This window comes from Hemicordylus capensis, chromosome 5 (genome assembly GCF_027244095.1).
Source record: "Hemicordylus capensis ecotype Gifberg chromosome 5, rHemCap1.1.pri, whole genome shotgun sequence".
NCBI classification, from domain to species: domain Eukaryota; kingdom Metazoa; phylum Chordata; class Lepidosauria; order Squamata; family Cordylidae; genus Hemicordylus; species Hemicordylus capensis.
Window position 1 is genome coordinate 159,287,767 of NC_069661.1, and position 21,141 is coordinate 159,308,907.

The window sequence follows — 21,141 nt, forward strand, 5'->3', positions numbered from 1 at the left end:
TATCAGCCTCTGTAACCCATGAAGTTGTTGCCTGTTTTAAAGCCAACACTGGCATCAGTTTTTGCCCTCACCAGATGCTGCACACCTAACTTGATATTCCTTGTTTTCCAACTACCAGTGAATCAGATACTTCTACTGTCCTCCCAGCCTCTTGCAGGTTTAAAGGTAATTCACTAGATGCTGGAACTGTGAGCTGAAATTATTATTAGTAATATTTTTATTCCATCTCTTATCTTACAATAGCAATAACAATGACAACAACAACAATCATAAATAAATAAATATAAATATAAATAAACAGTAGTGGCAGACCTCGAAGGGGCTTCCTAAAGGCCATGAGCAAGAAACTCCCAATGGGCCTTAAAACTAAGGATTTCACACTGATTCAAAGACAAACTCACCATTAATAGCCATATTATTAAGACATCATATTTAACTCACTTATCACAAGAAGCAAAGTAAGAGCAAATGAATACAATCCTAGCTCATAAGCTTCAGCTCAGTATTCACAAGCCCTGATTCTCTGTACATAGTGCCAATCTGAATATGTGACTTATATTATATTAATTTTTTGTGACTTATATTATATTATATTATATTATATTATATTATATTATATTATATTATATGACATATATTAATTTTTTAAAAAAACAATTCACCTGTAGCCCCTTCGAGGAGCTTCCTAAAGGCCATGAGGGGGTCTGCAAAGGTTCCCCTCCCCCCTCTGGCCTCTAGGGACCATTTGAGCATGTGTAGTGGCCATTTAAAAAAAATATTTAAAAATGGCTGAAAACAAAATGGCCTCCACGCATGCTCAAATGGCCTTTGCGAGGCCTGGCATGGCCTAGGGACTCACAGAGGCCATTTGAGCATGCACGGTGGCCATTTTGTTTTTGGTGGCCATTTAAAAAAAATTAATCTTACAAAAATGGCGCCCCCTTTCGAGTGGCGCCCGGGGCACGTGCCCTGCCTGCCCCACCCTAGATATGCCCCTGCTCCCACAAGTGCAATGGAGCAGCAGCAGTCTGGATGCTGACATGGATTCACATGTGCCTTGTTAGCATTGGTATCAACCAGTGTCTTTATGCCACCTTTATGCATTATATATTTTGTAAACATTCCTATGGCAAAATACATGTGTTGCTACATTGTATTCATGACAGAATCATGCCATCTTCTCCATAACTGGCCATTGATAGCCCCTGATATAGTTTGATTGATTGTTTGGTCAATAAAAGATATTACAAAAACAGCAAAAAATGCTAGTGCTGTTTCCTTTTAAGGAAATTGAAGTGTGCTTCTTGGACTGCCATGTAAGCATACTTGGAATCAGTGTCCTTGAAAACATATTATGTGTACAAATAAGCCCTATTCACAAGTTACGTTCAATGCACAAACAATGGTACACTTCATATCTGTAGCTTGTGTTTGAGGGGCCTGTACTCAGGTCCACCTTTTAAATGAATCCATGTACAAGCATTCACAGAAAAATGTGTACATGTGTAGCATCTATAACATCTGAACATAATCTAACATCTGAATAGGGCTATAGATATAAATAAAATCAGAATTTATCTGATGGCATTTTCAGCTCAGTACAGAAAGGAGTGCTTACACATGCATTGTAGAATGTGGAGCTGGTTTTATCACCTTTTTGAGACAGAGGAAGCTACTTATGGATGTGGATTTTAAAACATCAGCACATGTGGGACAAGAAGTCCATATAGAGTTTTGTGATCCCTTCTTTGCATTTGTGCACCTTTTGGAAGTTTGGAACTCATGAAGCTATAAAATGAAGGGATTGTTGAAAGAATAATTGGTGCTTTTAGATTTTATGTATTAGCCCATATGAAATATTAACATAATGGGTATTATTGGTTATTTTAATGTGTATGTATATGTGAATTTTGATGATTTTAAGGATTTATGTATTGATTTGAGTATATATGTGGGTAATTCTAAAACAGTATATATTAAATATCCAGCAACTTTCATCCTTTGGTATGTTTTGAGAAAAATCCTTACAATATTAGGTTGCAGTTGAATGTGTCCCCTTAATGTCTTTTTACAGATTTATTTAATATTGCATACAGCAAAGGTTTTGTGCGGGTGGGTTCTTGTGGTGCAATATGGATTCACCTAGGTCCTTCTTTTTGTTGCCATTCTTTCACCTGAAACATGTCCTTTATTTTTACTTATTTTTTGTGTGTGTGGGGGGGACTCTTTAAAAAGTTGAAAAACTTCTGTGGAGAGGGGTGGGAAAGTTGGCCTCATGACTGTAAACTATGAGAGCAGGTCCGCCCTTCCCCATGCTAGGGATACACCTAGGCAATTGGGGTGCCTCCAGCAGCCACCCTGCGCCCGCCACGCCATGCCTGTTTTTTGTTTTTTTTGTTTTTGCATAATTCAAGCCACCATGGCATGTGTGTGGCTGAGGGGTGGGCCGGGGTGTATGTGAGCTGAGCAGGACGCCTCCCACCCCCCGGTGGTGGTGACCTGAGTGACCACTCGGCCTGTCCATTCGGCCCAGAGGATCTTGTTTACTGCGAGGTGCTACAGCGCACCAGTGCAGTTAAAATAGATTGCCACAAGCCCATGATGCCACATGCTGGAGCGCCTCACAGTTATCAAGAGCCACTGGGGTGAATAGACAAACCCAGCGGTCACTTCGGACAACACCAGGGGAGCAGGTAGGCAAGTCTTGCTAAGCTCACTCCCTAGCTGCCACTCCTCGCTTAAATTATACAAAACAAAAACACCGAAGGTACGGTGTGGAGAGGTGGGCACAGGTGGTTGCAGGAGGCCCCCCCTGACCATTTGGAGTCTGCCCCTGGAGGCCATGTACCAGGGCCCCAATGTCCGGGGGTAAGAACGACTCTGCCTCCCCTACCAACCAGTCAATCCTCAAGGAAAAACATTCTGAGCAAAAAACACTCTGAGCAAAGTGACTTTCAACAGCAACTGAGTGCTTCCGTATTTCTATACGGAACACCTTTTTGCTTCCTGATAAAATAATATACTGGAGAGTAATTGCAGTGCTGTTGGTGGCAGCAGCAGCCAGAGGGGCAGGAAGTGAGGGATACATACCAGCTGACAGAATGTCAACAAAACATTAAGCTTCCAACAACATATGGTTTAACTATAGTGGCAGAAGTAATAGCTGTAAGGAGGCAATCGCTAGAATGCCTAAAAATGTAAGAGTAGCATCTTTAGCGGGATTCATCCATCCCCTGTAGGGCCATGAGCTACCATGGTGGGTCTTTTGAGAGGACAGAGAGGAGGTCCCTTTGTCCAATGTTCATTTTAATGTGCAGTACATCAAACTATATGCAGCAGAAACTAAGATTTTGTACAGGTGGGCCTATTGAGTTTAATAAGGATGTGGGTTGTTTCCTAAGAAGAAACAGAGGGGGCGGGGATAATTGTTTGCTTTCCATTGTCATGACCTTATACAAAAAGTACATTACAGCCTTCTGTTGCGCCCTCTCATTCTTTGTGGGCCATCTTCATTTTTTGTGCAGTTGGACACAAAGTTTATAATAAACCTGCATGCTTCCTCTATAACATGTAAGAATGCAAAGGCAACAGCCGCACCCACTGCATGTCCCCAGCATCTGGGATTCTGCCTGTGCACCTGGAGGTTCTCTATAGCCATCATGACTAATAGCCACAGAGGGATCTCTCCTCCTCCGTGAATGTTTCTAACCCCCTTTCAAGCCCATCTAAGCCAGTGGTCATCACCGCATCTAGAGGTGGTGAGTTCCACAAGTTAATTGGCTTTCTTTTTGTGTATTCTGAACAGAGACGGGCCTCAGTGCTGAATGTGATTTAGAGGAATTTCCTAGCTAAAGGACTTCAGCAAGTGAATAGGTGGAAATCTAATCTAAGTGATTAGGTGGAAAATTAGCTGGGGACATGCAATGGATGTGGCTGTTGCCTTTGCCCTCTTACATGTTACAGAGTACTCATGCAAGCCTTATTATAAACTTTGTGTCCAACTGTACAAGCAGCAGCTGCAGCCCACCCCTATCCACAAGCATCCCCTTCCTTCACAATTTGTTAACAGAAGGGGAAAGTCAAATGAATGGAAAGTGACATGTGGGGAGCAGGGAGGGCAGGACTGGGATGACTCGCCCCTGGTACTCTGACACTTTGAGCTGCACCCCCAAGACAGTGTTTGGATTCAAACCAGAGCCAGCATGACCAGTAACAGTAACTTGTGACTTCACAGTCAGCCACAGAATTCTGCCATCATGGTTCCCCTTGGAAACCTGCAAAGATTCTGCAGCAGGCTCACTTGGCAGCGTTTTAGGTTAGCTGAAGCATCTTCAATAAATTGGCTGTCTTCAGCTGTCAGTTTATTAGCAGCTTATCAGCTTAGTTGTCAAGATGGGTGGCTGTTGGTCATGTGTGGCCTGCAGGTAAGTCTCTGGCATGGTGGGTGAAGCAAAATCTAATGGCGGTGTGGACTTGGTTTCTAAAGATACCCTTCCGTTGTTTTAGCCTGTCTGGGCAGAGAACTGAAGCCCAGCCTGCTGTGTTCACACGTGTTTGTGCTCCCTGTGGGAACTTCAGTGGTCACAAGTTCACCACCACTATTCACACCACACAGCTTCTCCTTGAAATGCAGGCGGCCCTCGAAGGTCACCTGCTTGGTTGATTTCCACTGTGTTTCTTAAGCTTGGAGGTCCTAGACTGGTGAAGCTGTATCACTCAGGAGCTACTGGCTGGCTCCTGTGGGCCCACTTGGGGGGTTGTGGGGAAATCCTGCCCAGCAGTTGAAGCTGACTTCAAAGGCTGCCCCCCAGCACCCCCATGTTATTTCCAAGAACATGCCTAACCTTTTCTTCTTTCATGTTCCCATAGGTCTCACCCAGAGGCAGAACCAAAGTGAGTTGCTCTCTTCTCTACCCTTGACTCCTCTTAATGCTTTTGGCTCTGGTGTGGCCAGCTGAAGGGATGGGGGGGGAGTGATGAGGGGGAGGTGTTCAGACATAGCCCAAACCCAGGTGTGGCATATATTGCCTCATCAAGGTGAGCCCATCTCCTTTCCATGTTCAGAATGCCAGTAATTGGCTGCTGAATCAAATGCCAATTTCATCAACTGTCCCCTTGATACCTTTGGCAGGCTGCCTCCCTCCTATTTAAAACACAAAACAGCATGTATGTGTCCCTATTGGGGGGGGGCTTTTTAAAAAGTGTGGAAACTACACTGGAGAGGGGTGGGAAAGCTGGCCTCATGACTGTGAACCAGGAGAGCAGGCCCACCCCCTGCCCCGCCACAACCAGTCCATCCTCAATGAAAAATACTCTGAGCAAAATGCAGTGAGTGACATTCAACGGCAATTACATTCACTGCTCCCAACTATGGAATCATCCAGAATTAGCAGGGCCAGCTAGAAGGATTAGGGGAGAGGACATACTTGGCTGCATGTGAATTAAAATTAGAGGGAGGGCACATACTAGTAATACCCCTGGTAATACTAGTAATACCCCTAGTTACCCACATCTAGCTATCCTCCATTCGAGGAAGAGATGGGGAAAGGGCTGTGGCAGCAGGCAGGTAGGTTTGGTCATTCTCCTTTAGAGGTTGTGCACTTTTGAAAAAGTCCTGCAAGAACCCTTTGCCCACACCCAGCCCCAAAACATCCTCAGGGTCTTTTTCTCCCTGCCTTCAAGAAGAGGAAGCTAATTATTTCCAAAGTATCTCATTTTTTGACAATTACATGGGTCAAGATGGAATTGGAGGATCACCTGAAAACAAGGGCAACATTTTCTGGCCAATGTGCTCTGAGCTTGGTCCAAAGATACTCTTTCTTTCTCCGACCAAGTTTTCTACCTCTAGGAGCCAGGCCCGCATTCCTGAGATCACAGCTATGCTTCCTGCTTATGGCATTCAGGCAGATTTTCAAGACCCCCCCACCCCACTAGGCCAAGAGACTGTAACTGGGGGTTGGTTCGTGAACCAGAGATAGTCCATGTCAACCATCAGCTCCCATTCTGCTCAAAGGAGAAGCTTCTTTCCTCACACAGAAGGGAAAGCCCATAGCCCAGTAGTGGAACAATTGCTTTGCATGCACAAGGTCTCCTGTTGAGAATTCATCATCTTCTGTTAAAGGATCTTAGCTAGCTAGGAAAAGGCCTCTGCCCAAGAGTGGCAAACAGCCAGAGTAGGGCAAAGAGAGCAAAGAGTATGACTTGGTAGAAGGCAGCTGCACTTGTATGTACAGCAGACAAAGCCTGGCCATTGCACTCCCTTCTGAAGTGTACTTGGTGAGGGCTGTTTTGCCAGTCAGTGCTATGCAATGGACTCCTCTTCATTCCTTGCTTGTTTCCTTGGGTGGCCCACATCACCCACAATCCCAGGCTACTTTCCAGCTGGCTAATCTAGGCAGAAAAGGGAGACTATTTCTATCAGGCCTACAAGCCACGATCATTGCCTGATTCCTGCCTTATTTCCACTCTTTCAGGTCATCCCAGAAACCCAACCCATGTTGCACCATTTTCTGGGAGACTCCCCAATGTTTTGGGGGACACTCTGCAGAAAGAGCTTATTGAAGAATCCTCCATGCCAGACCCCTTCCAGCACCTCACATCACCAACAACATCCTGGGGGAAGAGCTCACTGAGGAACCCTCTGTGACAGAACCCCTACAAGGACCTTGCATCACCAATGAGATCATGGGGGAAGAGCTCATTGAAGAACCCTCCATGCTAAAACCACTTCCAGCACCTAGCATCATCAACAGCATCCTGGGGGAAGAGCTCACTGAGCAACCCTCCATGCCAAAACCACTTCCAGCAACTCACATCACCAAGGACATCCTGGTGGAAGAGCTCACTGAGGAACCCTCCATGCTAGAACCTCTTCCAGCACCTCATATAACCAACAACATCCTGGGGGAAAAGCTCACAGAGGAACCCTCCATGCCAGAACCACTTCCAGCAACTCACAGCAACAACTTCCAGCAACTCTCCAGCAACCACTTCCAGCAACTCTCCTCCATGCTAGAATGGGCGAAGTGCTCATTGAGGACCTCTCCGTGCCAGAACCTCTTCCAACAACTCACATCACCAATGACATCCAAGGGGAAGCACTCACTGAGGAACCCTCCATGCCAGAAACTCTTCGAGCACCTCGTATCACCAATGACATCCAAGGCGAAGCGCTCACTGAGGAACCCTCCATGCCAGAACCTCTTCGAACACCTCGTATCACCAATGAAATTCTGGGGGAAGAGCTCACCAATATCTTTGGTGATGTGAGGTGCTGGAAGATGTTCTGGCACGGAGTGTTCCTCAGTGAGCTCGCCATGCCAGAACCCCTTCCAACACGTCACATCACCAACAACATCTTGGGGGAAGCACTCATTGAGGAACCATCGATGCCAGAACCACTTCAAGCAACTAACATCACCAATGACATCCTGGGCAAAGTGCTCATTGAGGAACCCTCCGTGCCAGGACCCCTTCCAGCACCTCACATCACCAACAACATCCTGGAGGAGGAGCTCATTGAGGAACCCTCCATGCCAGAACCTCTTCGAGCACCTCGTATCACCAATGACATCCAAGGCGAAGCGCTCACTGAGGAACCCTCCATGCCAGAACCTCTTCGAGCACCTCGTATCACCAATGAAATTCTGGGGGAAGATCGCACCAATATCTTTGGTGATGTGAGGTGCTGGAAGAGGTTCTGGCACGGAGTGTTCCTCAGTGAGCTCGCCATGCCAGAACCCCTTCCAGCACGTCACATCACCAACAACATCTTGGGGGAAGCACTCATTGAGGAACCATCGATGCCAGAACCGCTTCAAGCAACTAACATCACCAATGACATCCTGGGCAAAGTGCTCATTGAGGAACCCTCCGTGCCAGAACCCCTTCCAGCACCTCACATCACCAACAACATCCTGGAGGAGGAGCTCATTGAGGAACCCTCTGTGCCAGAACCTCTTCCAGCACCTCACATTACCAATGACATCCTGGAGGAAGAGCTCACTGAGGAACCCTCCGTACTAGAACCTCTTCCAGCACCTAGCGTGACCAATGATATCCTGGAGGAAGAGCTCACTGAGGAACCCTCCATGCCAGAACCCCTTCCAGCACCTAGCACCACCACCAACATCCTGGGCGAAGTGCTCATTGAGGAACCCTCCGTGCCAGAACCCCTTCCAGCACCTCACATCACCAACGACATCCTGGAGGAAGAGCTCACTGAGGAAGCATCTGTGCCAGAAACTCTTCCGGCACCTCGCATCGCCAACGACATCCTGGAGGAAGAGCTCATTGAGGAACCCTCCATGCCAGAACCTCTTCCAGCACCTGGCAGGACCAATGATATCCTGGAGGAAGAGCTCACTGAGGAATCCTCTGTGCCAGAAACTCTTCCAGCACCTCGCATCACCAACGACATCCTGGAGGAAAAGCTCATTGAGGAACCCTCCTTGCCAGAACCTCTTCCAGCACTGCACATCACCCATGACATACTGGGGGAAGAGCTCAATGAGGAGCCATCCATGACAGAACCCCTTCCAGCACCTGGCATGACCAATGACATACTGGGGGAAGCGCTCATTGAGGAACCCTCCATGCCAGAACCCCTTCCAGCAACTCATATCACCAAAAACATTCTGGGTGAAGAGCTCACTGAGGAACCCTCCATGACAGAACCCCTTCCAGCACCTCGCATCACCAACAAGATCCTGGGCGAAGCGTTCACTGAGGAACCCTCCATGGCAGAACCACTTCCAGCACCACGAATCACCAACTACATCCTGAGGGAAGCGCTCACTGAGGAAACCTCCATGCCAGAACCTCTTCCAGCACCTCACATCACCATCAACATCCTGGGCGAAGTGCTCATTGAGGAATCCTCCGTGCAAGAACACAATCCAGCACCTCTCATCAGCAATGACATCCAAGCGGAAGAGCTCACTGAGGAACTCTCCGTGAAAGAACCTCTTCCAGCACCTCGCACCACCAATGACATCCTGGGGGAAGAGCTCACTGAGGAACTCTCCAAGCCAGAACCTCTTCCAGCACCTCACATCACCAACGACATCCTGGAGGAAGATCTTATTGAGGAACCCTCCATGCCAGAACCCTTTCCAGTACCTCGCACTACAAACAACATCCTGGGCGAAGTGCTCATTGAGGAACCCTCCGTGCCAGAACCCCTTCCAGCACCTCACATCACCAACGACATACTGGAGGAAGAGCTCATTGAGGAACCCTCCGTGCCAGAACCTCTTCCAGCAACTGGCAGGACCAATGATATCCTGGAGGAAGAGCTCACTGAGGAACCCTCCGTGCCAGAACCTCTTCCAGCACCTCGCACCACCAATGACATCCTGGGGGAAGAGCTCACTGAGGAACTCTCCAAGCCAGAACCTCTTCCAGCACCTGGCATGACCAATGATATACTGGGGGAAGAGCTCACTGAGGAACCCTCCATGCCAGAACCTCTTCCAGCACCTCTCATCACCAACAACATCCTGGGCGAAGTGCTCATTGAGGAACCCTCTGTGCCAGAAACCCTTCCAGCACCTCACATCACCAACGACATCCTGGAGGAGGAGCTCATTGAGGAACCCTCCATGCCAGAACTTCTTCTAGCACCTCACATCACCAATGATATCCTGGAGGAAGAGCTCACTGAGGAACCCTCCGTGCCAGAACCTCTTCCAGCACCAGGCATGACCAATGACATCCTGGAGGAAGAGCTCACTGAAGAACCCTCCATGCCAGAACCTCTTCCAGCACTTCGCATCACCAACAATATCCTGGAGGAAGTGCTCATTGAGGAAACCGCAATGCAAGAACCACTTCCAGCACCTCGCATGACCAATGACATACTGGGGGAAGAGCTTACTGAGGAACACTCCATGCCAGAACCTCTTCGAGCACCTCGTATCACCAATGAAATTCTGGGGGAAGATCGCACCAATATCTTTGGTGATGTGAGGTGCTGGAAGAGGTTCTGGCACGGAGTGTTCCTCAGTGAGCTCGCCATGCCAGAACCCCTTCCAGCACGTCACATCACCAACAACATCTTGGGGGAAGCACTCATTGAGGAACCATCGATGCCAGAACCGCTTCAAGCAACTAACATCACCAATGACATCCTGGGCAAAGTGCTCATTGAGGAACCCTCCGTGCCAGAACCCCTTCCAGCACCTCACATCACCAACAACATCCTGGAGGAGGAGCTCATTGAGGAACCCTCTGTGCCAGAACCTCTTCCAGCACCTCACATTACCAATGACATCCTGGAGGAAGAGCTCACTGAGGAACCCTCCGTACTAGAACCTCTTCCAGCACCTAGCGTGACCAATGATATCCTGGAGGAAGAGCTCACTGAGGAACCCTCCATGCCAGAACCCCTTCCAGCACCTAGCACCACCACCAACATCCTGGGCGAAGTGCTCATTGAGGAACCCTCCGTGCCAGAACCCCTTCCAGCACCTCACATCACCAACGACATCCTGGAGGAAGAGCTCACTGAGGAAGCATCTGTGCCAGAAACTCTTCCGGCACCTCGCATCGCCAACGACATCCTGGAGGAAGAGCTCATTGAGGAACCCTCCATGCCAGAACCTCTTCCAGCACCTGGCAGGACCAATGATATCCTGGAGGAAGAGCTCACTGAGGAATCCTCTGTGCCAGAAACTCTTCCAGCACCTCGCATCACCAACGACATCCTGGAGGAAAAGCTCATTGAGGAACCCTCCTTGCCAGAACCTCTTCCAGCACTGCACATCACCCATGACATACTGGGGGAAGAGCTCAATGAGGAGCCATCCATGACAGAACCCCTTCCAGCACCTGGCATGACCAATGACATACTGGGGGAAGCGCTCATTGAGGAACCCTCCATGCCAGAACCCCTTCCAGCAACTCATATCACCAAAAACATTCTGGGTGAAGAGCTCACTGAGGAACCCTCCATGACAGAACCCCTTCCAGCACCTCGCATCACCAACAAGATCCTGGGCGAAGCGTTCACTGAGGAACCCTCCATGGCAGAACCACTTCCAGCACCACGAATCACCAACTACATCCTGAGGGAAGCGCTCACTGAGGAAACCTCCATGCCAGAACCTCTTCCAGCACCTCACATCACCATCAACATCCTGGGCGAAGTGCTCATTGAGGAATCCTCCGTGCAAGAACACAATCCAGCACCTCTCATCAGCAATGACATCCAAGCGGAAGAGCTCACTGAGGAACTCTCCGTGAAAGAACCTCTTCCAGCACCTCGCACCACCAATGACATCCTGGGGGAAGAGCTCACTGAGGAACTCTCCAAGCCAGAACCTCTTCCAGCACCTCACATCACCAACGACATCCTGGAGGAAGATCTTATTGAGGAACCCTCCATGCCAGAACCCTTTCCAGTACCTCGCACTACAAACAACATCCTGGGCGAAGTGCTCATTGAGGAACCCTCCGTGCCAGAACCCCTTCCAGCACCTCACATCACCAACGACATACTGGAGGAAGAGCTCATTGAGGAACCCTCCGTGCCAGAACCTCTTCCAGCAACTGGCAGGACCAATGATATCCTGGAGGAAGAGCTCACTGAGGAACCCTCCGTGCCAGAACCTCTTCCAGCACCTCGCACCACCAATGACATCCTGGGGGAAGAGCTCACTGAGGAACTCTCCAAGCCAGAACCTCTTCCAGCACCTGGCATGACCAATGATATACTGGGGGAAGAGCTCACTGAGGAACCCTCCATGCCAGAACCTCTTCCAGCACCTCTCATCACCAACAACATCCTGGGCGAAGTGCTCATTGAGGAACCCTCTGTGCCAGAAACCCTTCCAGCACCTCACATCACCAACGACATCCTGGAGGAGGAGCTCATTGAGGAACCCTCCATGCCAGAACTTCTTCTAGCACCTCACATCACCAATGATATCCTGGAGGAAGAGCTCACTGAGGAACCCTCCGTGCCAGAACCTCTTCCAGCACCAGGCATGACCAATGACATCCTGGAGGAAGAGCTCACTGAAGAACCCTCCATGCCAGAACCTCTTCCAGCACTTCGCATCACCAACAATATCCTGGAGGAAGTGCTCATTGAGGAAACCGCAATGCAAGAACCACTTCCAGCACCTCGCATGACCAATGACATACTGGGGGAAGAGCTTACTGAGGAACACTCCATGCCAGAACCTCTTCCAGCACCTCAAATCACCAACAACATCCTGGGGGAAGCACACACTGAGGAACCCTCCAAGCCAGAACCCCTTCCAGCACCTTGCACCAGCAACAACATCTTGGACGAAGTGCTCATTGAGGAACCCTCCATGCCAGAACCCCTTCCAGCACCTCACATCACCAACGACATCCTGGAGGAAGAGCTCATTGAGGAACCCTCCATGCCAGAACCTCTTCCAGCACCTCACATCACCAATGACATCCTGGAGGAAGAACTCACTGAGAAACCCTCTGTCCCAGAACCTCTTCCAGCACCTGGCATGACCAATGGCTTCCTGGAGGAACAGGTCACTGAGGAACCCTCCGTGCCAGAACCTCTTCCAGCACCTGGCATGACCAATGAAATTCTGGAGGAGGAGCTCACTGCAGAACCTTCTGTGCCAGAAACTCTTCCAGCACCTCGCATCACCAACTACATCCTGGAGGAAGAGCTCATTGAGGAAGCCTCCATGCCAGAACCACTTCCAGCACCTTGCAAGACCAATGACATCCTGGGGGAAGAGCTCACTGAGGAACCCTCCATGCCAGAACCTCTTCCAGCACCTCGTATCACCAACTACATCCTGGGGGAAGAGCTCACTGAGGAACCCTCCGTGACAGAACCCCTTCTAGCACCTGGCATGACCAATGACATACTGGGGGAAGTGCTCATTGAGAAACCCTCCATGCCAGAACCCCTTCCAGCAACTCTTATCACCAATGACATTCTGGCTGAAGAGCTCACTGAGGAACCCTCCATTCCAGGACCCCTTCCAGCACCTCGCATCACCAACAAGATCCTGGGCGAAGCGCTCACTGAGGAATTCTCCAAACCAGAACCTCTTCCATCACCTCGTGTCACCAACAACATCCTGGACGAACTGCTCATTGAGGAACTCTCCATGCAAGAACCTCTTCCAGCAACTCACATCACCAATGACATCCTAGGGGAAGCACTCACTGTGGAACCCTCCATGCCTGAACCCCTTCCAGCACCTCGCATCACCAACAACATCCTGGGCGAAGTGCTCATTGAGGAACCCTCTGTGCCAGAAACTCTTCCAGCAGCTCACATCACCAACGACATCCTGGAGGAAGATCTCATTGAGGAACCCTCCATACCAGAACCAATTCCAGTAACTCACACTACAAACAACATCCTGGGCGAAGTGCTCATTGAGGAACCCTCCGTGCCAGAACCCCATCCAGCACCTCACATCACCAACAACATACTGGAGGAAGAGCTGATTGAGGAACCCTCCGTGCCAGAACCTCTTCCAGCACCTGGCAGGACCAATGATATCCTGGAGGAAGAGCTCACTGAGGAATCCTCTGTGCCAGAAACTCTTCCAGCACCTCGCATCACCAACGACATCCTGGAGGAAGAGCTCATTGAGGAACCCTCCATGCCAGAACCTCTTCCAGCACCTCACATCACCAACATCATCCTGGGGGAAGAGCTCACTGAGGAACCCGCCATGCTAGAACCTCTTCCAGCACCTCACATCACCCATGACATCCTCGGGGAGAGCTCACTGAGGAACCCTCCATGCCAGAACCCCTTCCAGCACCTCACATCACCAACAGCATCCTGGGTGAAGTGCTCATTGAGGAATCCTCCATGCAAGAACACAATCCAGCACCTCTCATCACCAATGACATCCAAGCGGAAGAGCTCACTGAGGAACTCTCTGTGAAAGAACCTTTTCCAGCACCTGGCATGACCAATGACATCCTGGAGGAAGAGCTCACTGAGGAACCCTCTGTGCCAGAAACTCTTCCAGCACCTCGCACCACCAATGACATCCTGGGGGAAGAGCTCACTGAGGAACTCTCCAAGCCAGAACCTCTTCCAGCACCTGGCATGACCCATGACATCCTGGAGGAAGAGCTCACAGAGGAACCCTCTGTGCCAGAAACTCTTCCAGCACCTCACATCACCAACGACATCCTGGAGGAAGATCTCATTGAGGAACCCTCCGTGCCAGAACCCCTTCCAGCACCTCACATCACCAACGACATACTGGAGGAAGAGCTCATTGAGGAACCCTACGTGCCAGAACCTCTTCCAGCACCTGGCAGGACCAATGATATCCTGGAGGAAGAGCTCACTGAGGAATCCTCTGTGCCAGAAACTCTTCCAGCACCTCGCATCACCAACGACATCCTGGAGGAAAAGCTCATTGAGGAACCCTCCATGCCAGAACCTCTTCCAGCACCTCGTATCACCAACATCATCCTGGGGGAAGAGCTCACTGAGGAACCCGCCATGCGAGAACCTCTTCCAGCACCTCCCACCACCCATGACATCCTGGGGGAGAGCTCACTGAGGAACCCTCCGTGACAGAACCCCTTCCAGCACCTGGCATGACCAATGACATACTGGGGGAAGAGCTCACTGAGGAACCCTCCATGCCAGAACCCCTTCCAGCAGCTCGCATCACCAACTACATCCTGAGGGAAGCGCTCACTGAGGAACCCTCTGTGCCAGAACCTCTTCCAGCACCTCTCATCACCAACAACATCCTGGGCAAAGTGCTCATTGAGGAACACTCCGTGCCAGAACCCCTTCCAGCACCTCACATCACCAACGACATCCTGGAGGAGGAGCTCATTGAGGAACCCTCCGTGCCAGAACCTCTTCCAGCACCTCACATCACCAATGACATCCTGGAGGAAGAGCTCACTGAGGAACACTCCGTGCCAGAACCTCTTCCAGCACCTCTCATCACCAACAATATCCTGGGCAAAGTGCTCATTGAGGAACACTCCATGCCAGAACCCCTTCCAGCACCTCACATCACCAACGACATCCTGGAGGAGGAGCTCATTGAGGAACCCTCCGTGCCAGAACCTCTTCCAGCACCTCACATCACCAATGACATCCTGGAGGAAGAGCTCACTGAGGAACCCTCTGTGCCAGAACCTCTTCCAGCACCAGGCATGACCAATGTCCTACTGGGGAAATTGTTCAGTTAGGATACCTCAGTTCCAGGTCCTTCCATCCTCACAGACTCTCCCAAGGAAACAGCTTCTGTGTCAGAGCCCTTACTAGAGCCTTCCATTGCTGATAATTATCTTCAGCAAGAAGTTGAACTCAAAGGGTTACAGCATGACTATGTCCAGCAGCATAAGTATTGCGACACCTCGGAAACCTTTTGCATATACACCCAGCACAAAGATCAACTGCAGTTTTGATACCCAGCCCAGGTGATGGACTAAGCCCTAACACTGCCCTTTTTGCAAGTCATCAGTACTCAGCCTGGTCAGCACATACAACATTTGTTCCTTTTTGTTCTCTTTGTTACAGAACTGAGGGTTCGCCGCATTTCCCAACAGTTCCCTCGTTCTCTCCGGGCCATCAACCTGCAAATTGGACACGTGCGGACAAGGCTCATCTGCTGTGAAGTTTGGCTGCAGCGGTGGGAAAGGGAAGGTATGTTCACAGCATGCCCCTGAAATTGCTGCTGGGCTAAGAATGGCTCTTTTGTTTATTTCATGTTGAAATGCTTGATTTGAGTCTGCATCTAAGGTTTCAGGGGGGTGGCCTGTGAGTGGGTTGTCAGTGCTTGCTGAAGTGTTCCTTCGTTTTCTGTCTTTCATGTGTCCAAGCTCCAGTGCCTGTAATCCAAGCAGCTTCTCAGAGTGAGCAGTGAGGGCAAGTGATGGTGGGTGTGGTAGGATGTCAGCCTTTGCAGCTGACCTCCTGCTTCTTCTCTCTTGCAGATGTTCCTGCAGGCCTTGCTGCACTTCTCCAGCCCTCTGGGTCTGATTCATCATTGTCTTCTGCCTCCCTTGAGGTTGCCTCCATCCCACCCTCCACCTCCACCTCTTCCCTCCTCCTGCATCCCTCTCCACCTCCTCCTCCTTCCCCACCTCCTCTGGAGCTGGACCTCAGCAATGTGAAAGAAACTCTGCAGAGTTTGGTAGAGATGCAGGTCCATCAGCTGCGTGACCGTAAGTCTCACAGAGGCAGCACTCCATAACCTCTACCTTTTCCATCCTCATTGTGATTTTACAATCTAAAAAACTTATAGTCTAAAAACAGAGGTAGGGATACAATAGAAGAAGTAGAGGGAAGCTGAGGTGGGGGCAAGTGGGGGAAAGATGTGTATGTATTTCAGCTGTACCTCCTTAGGACCAGGGAGACCCAGGTTTGAATTTTCATCCAGTCATGAAACTCTCTGGGTGACTTTGGGCCAGTCACTTGTCTCACAGCCTAACTTACCTCTTAGGGTTATTGTGAGGAAAAAATAACCATGTATAAACCTCCCTGAGCTGCTGGAGGAAGAGCAGAATATGAATGCTAAAAGGAAAACAAATATCAGCCCTTTTGAGTTTAAGCTGAGATGAAACAGGAAACCAAGGAGGATGATATACAATTGTGCATATTGCAAATCCTCCTTATAGTGTCATCAATGTACATGGGCAAAAGTTCCCTGCCACCAGGAGCATACAGTCTAAAGTTTGGCTTTGGAGAGAGAAGTGAGGAAGAGGAGGAATGGTAGAGGAAAGCATAAGTGGCATTCAATTCAAGCCGATGGAGCTGCCTCTACTGAGGCATTACGCCAAAGGCTGCGTAGTGGAGGTGGGTTTTCAGGTATCATTGGAGGGATAGGAGATAGACGAGGGGCCACATCTGAGTGGCTGTTCCAGACCCAAGGGTCAGTGAGAGGGAAGAGAAAGAGTTGTTTTAGAGAGCAAGAGACCTTCAGGTGGCTCCTGAAGACAGAGAAGCTGGAAGAGCAAAAATCAACCTGACAAGGTGCAAGTTCACCAGGGGGGGTACATAGCCATGGAAGGTTTTCAAGACAGAGAGGAGGAGTCTGTGCTGGGCATGGAAGGGGACTAGAAGTCCGTGCAGGGACTGACATGGTGGAGGACAGGCCCCTTCACCCTGTTTGTTTTCTCTCCTTCAAGGCCAAAGAAACCTCCGCAGCTGCCAGGAATGCTTACAAAGCTTCAAGGCACTGAGGGGACAATTGAGGCGGCTAAGGAGCAGACTGTCCAGGGTGGAAGCCACTATGGGGATCGTGGTTCCTCCAAGGGAGCTGGACGTTGCTGAGGAAGAAGGGGAAGGCAAATTAAAAGAGACAATTGTGCTACTATTTACATAAGTAGCAATAAAATGCTGTGTATATATTTTTTAAAAATTAAATATTTGTTTTAATAGGATGTAGAGATAGAACAGCAATAAAACTAGCATATTTATTGTTTAAAAAAATAAAATGTTTTATTTTAAAGAAAATACATTTGTCTTGCTTTGAATATTCTTTGGGTAGAGTTGGGTAAAAAGGTCTTTGGGTCAAACTCAGCTACAGAAAAGACTCTCTAGGCCATTCCACTCAGGGCCAGGATATGTTTGAGAGGTTCAAGATGTAGCTCAAGATAGACAGTTCCTTGCCAGGAGGCTCATACAGAGCTTGTCTGCCCCAACATGTATGGCTAGGAGGCTGGATTTTGGCCCTGAAGAGGGATCTGCCCCGTGTGGTAGAGGATGGAAAGGTGATGCAGAAGAGGAAGCTTGATTTAGGGCAGGGCTGCACAACTCCAGCCCTCCAGCTGCTGTTTGGCTACAGTTCCCATCAACCCTGACTATTGGCTACTGCGACTACTGGGGACTATGGGAGCTGTAATCAAACAACAGCTGGAAGGCCCAAGTTTGAGGCCAAATGTTATTCTCCAGCCCTCTTATTTTCCACCAAGAGCCAAAGCAGCAGCTGGAGGCTTAGATCCAGGCGGAGTCAAACTGAGTGACTGATTTGGCCCTGGGGGAACAGCTAGGAGGTGGCACCTCCATTTCCTTTGCAGGAAGAAAAGCCGTGGGGGGTGGCTCTCTGTAGAGCATGACAGGAAAGAACCAAAAAAGGCAGCCTCCATATCAGGCCACCTCCCAGGACCTTCCAGCCTTGCTTGTACTCTGGCAGAAGAACCCAAGGAGACCACCTTTGTATCATGAGAGCTCTGTATCAGACCTCCACCCAGGGCAATCCATCCCTGCTGATACTTCAGAGAAAGAGAATGAAGAGGCCACCTACATAGCAGGCCTCCTCCCAAATGCAGGATCAGCAATGAGATTAGACCTTTAGCCTCCAGGCTGTTTTTCTGCCGGAGAAGAGAGACGAAGGAAAGCCTAAAAGAGCACTTGTCACTGCAGATGTTAGATTTGATATGACAATGAAATAAGACAGCAATGCAGGGACCACTGCATTAGCTACACAACTCAGTGGTCGAATGCCTGTCCTTGACCATCTCTAACAGCCCTTAAAGATGGTCAAGTGTAAGGACAAGAATATGTTTACTCTTGAGGCTCATTGTGCACGCACTGAGAAGAATCATTAGATTCAACAGAAGATGCCTTCTTAATGGGATACATTGGGCTGAGTGTTTGCACCTAGAACAACACATCACCATGGGAGTGCTGTGCCCATGAATGCAGTAATGCAAAGAGGTGATGTTTCAGACAAATGGTGTGCCTGATTCAGACAGCTCTAGGCAACAAGCTTGATACTCTGGCAATGATTCAGGAATATCATCCAATCTTCAATGTCAGTTTTCTTTTAAAAGTGAAGAGAGAGTTTCTGTAATCCTTACACCATTATTACATTTTATTAACATTATGCTAACTGGATGGTCATACATTGATTTTCTTAAAAGGATTCAATTTCCTGGCCAGAATGACCAACATTTAGTCTACTAATTGTTTTAACTTAAGAGAAATAAACAGCTCCAGGAGATATGACTGTTTTGGATGCCCCTTAATAAAAATGGAACTACTTTTATAGAATTTCCTTATTTTGCCAAGACCAGATGGCTGAATTTTGAAAGCACATTTAGCAAATAGTTTCTCTCTCTCTCTCTTTTCTTCTGATAGATAATAGTTCATATCTGTATCAATATATGCTAGCCCAGGGCCAACTCCCAAAGTAAATGGGATATTTGGCCCAGGGGTCGGGGAGCCAACAAAACAGCAGCTGAAAGTCCCTTGCTGTTGCCTAGCAACTGATACACATCCCTTTGCCTTGACTCAGCAAAATTGCCAAATCAGATCTCAACATGGATATCACAAGCCACTGCACACCTAACCATGACAGTGCCTGCAACGAGGCAAGAAAGGATGCATCTTGTCAAGAGAAAGGCACACCACCTGCATTCAAGGGTGGAACTTGGTGGGGGGGGGCAGCCAGGGCACGTGCCCTAGGTGCCACTGAGGAGGGGGCACCACACCAGTTCCTGCCACCCCCACCCCATTGCCCACCGGCCTGGCCCCAGGGCCCCTCAGCCACTTGCCATCGTGCTTGCCTTACCCTCTGGCTCTGGCCTAGGATCCGAGTGGCCTGCAAACTGCAGAGAGCTCTTCTTCTCTCCCCACCTCTCAGCTGATTGGCAGGTGGGCAGGGCTTCCAGAGAGGCCTCCGTGTAGACCTCCCTGAAGCCTGAACTTGACATTCCCCAGCAAGCCAGGAAGGAGGCAGGATGGAAGAGTTCTCTGCAGCAGACTCTCTGCCCAGACCACCCAACACAGCTTTTGCAAGGTAGACTGTGTATTCCTTTTTGTGGTTACCCTCCCCCCACCCCAGGTATATAAGGATCTGCTTGCCATCGGGCTTTGATATGGCGGGGGGGTACACTGAGAAGTCTCTGAATATTTAATTTAAAACAGATTGAAAAATTTCTGGCTTTAAATTTCTGGCTTTTTACTATCTAAAAAGGCCTGTTGCTTGTTTCATGGCAGAAAATTACAAAAACTTCTGGAACAAACAATATTATATTCATTCATTCATGTATAAATGCACTTATGTTCAAGTTGTTTTGCAACCCAGAAGGTCTGAGTGAGAACTGTGAAGCATGTGTGGTGCTTTTATTTTATTTTATTTTTCTTGTGTGTGAACTGCTCTCCAATAACTCACAGGACTTCAGGGTACATCTGTCCAACATGTGAATGCAGAATCTCCATTCCAGAGGAGATGTGTGTTAAACGGCTTTAAAAGCTTCGTGTGAAAAACCTCCCGGAATCAAACTTTACTGAATTTGTTCAAGAATTCTGAGAAAACAAAGATAGGCTCACCCTGCATGATTGAAAGTCTCCTTTGCTAATCTGCAGTGAGGAGGCCATTTTAATAATTAGTGTTTCTAGTGTGTTCTAGGCATTAAAAGTAGCACAAATATATAGTACTCAATGTATATCACTATATATTGTGAAGTGTGCGTGTGTGTATTCAGTGAAATGTATTTCCAGGCAGCATACTTATTTTGAAATATCAGACTTAAATCCTTGGGGGCCTGGGATGTGTGGAGGCCCTGGACTTTGAGGGGCTGGGGGCCCATTTTAAAATCTCATCTTGGCCCATTCCAACCTTGCTATGCCCCTGGTGGTCACTACACATGGGTTTCTGCACAACACCTGCACAGAAGAAACTTCCATGTAGAAAATGTGTCTCTTGTAAACTGACCTTGAATTTTCCATCCATAGCTGGGATATCTGAGATTTAGAATCAATAATAAAAGAACAGCACACTGCTTGTGATGTGAAGGGGCAAATTACAATGATTTCTTAGTTGGGCAGGGGCTTGTTTTGGCCCTGGCAGAACTTGGCTGTCTGCTCCTGTTGAAAATTCCTCTATCTAGTGTGGCAAACTAATGTATCCTCCCTCCCTCCTGGTGTCAAAGTAAGCACTAGTGTGGTGAATGCACATATACCCCATCATGAGCCAACAGTCATCATAAGACAAAGGCTGGCAGGAATCATTCACTGGTTTATAGACACACAAACACACCACCACCACCTTCTTCTTCCCCTATTTTGCTAGTGGGTATTTGGGCAGGTAATCCTCTAGTCTAGGACAAAGTCATGTTTTTTAAAAAGCATGATATGAGACAGAGAAAATGACATTAGGAATCCTCACATAACTCCTGACTGTTGTTCTAAGT

The 21,141-nt window shown here is 48.8% G+C and overlaps 1 protein-coding gene across 1 annotated transcript; it reads left to right on the plus strand.

Annotated features, from left to right (window-relative positions):
* The first annotated feature begins 4,264 nt into the window (after positions 1-4,264).
* LOC128325625 (titin-like) lies at positions 4,265-17,460 on the plus strand. Its single transcript, XM_053251213.1, has 5 exons — positions 4,265-4,424; positions 4,870-4,893; positions 6,474-15,420; positions 15,521-16,167; positions 17,131-17,460. Exon 3 carries the CDS (start codon positions 7,017-7,019, stop codon positions 13,905-13,907), a length of 6,891 nt encoding a protein of 2,296 aa, XP_053107188.1. The 5' UTR covers positions 4,265-4,424; positions 4,870-4,893; positions 6,474-7,016; the 3' UTR covers positions 13,908-15,420; positions 15,521-16,167; positions 17,131-17,460.
* Positions 17,461-21,141: the final 3,681 nt, after the last annotated feature.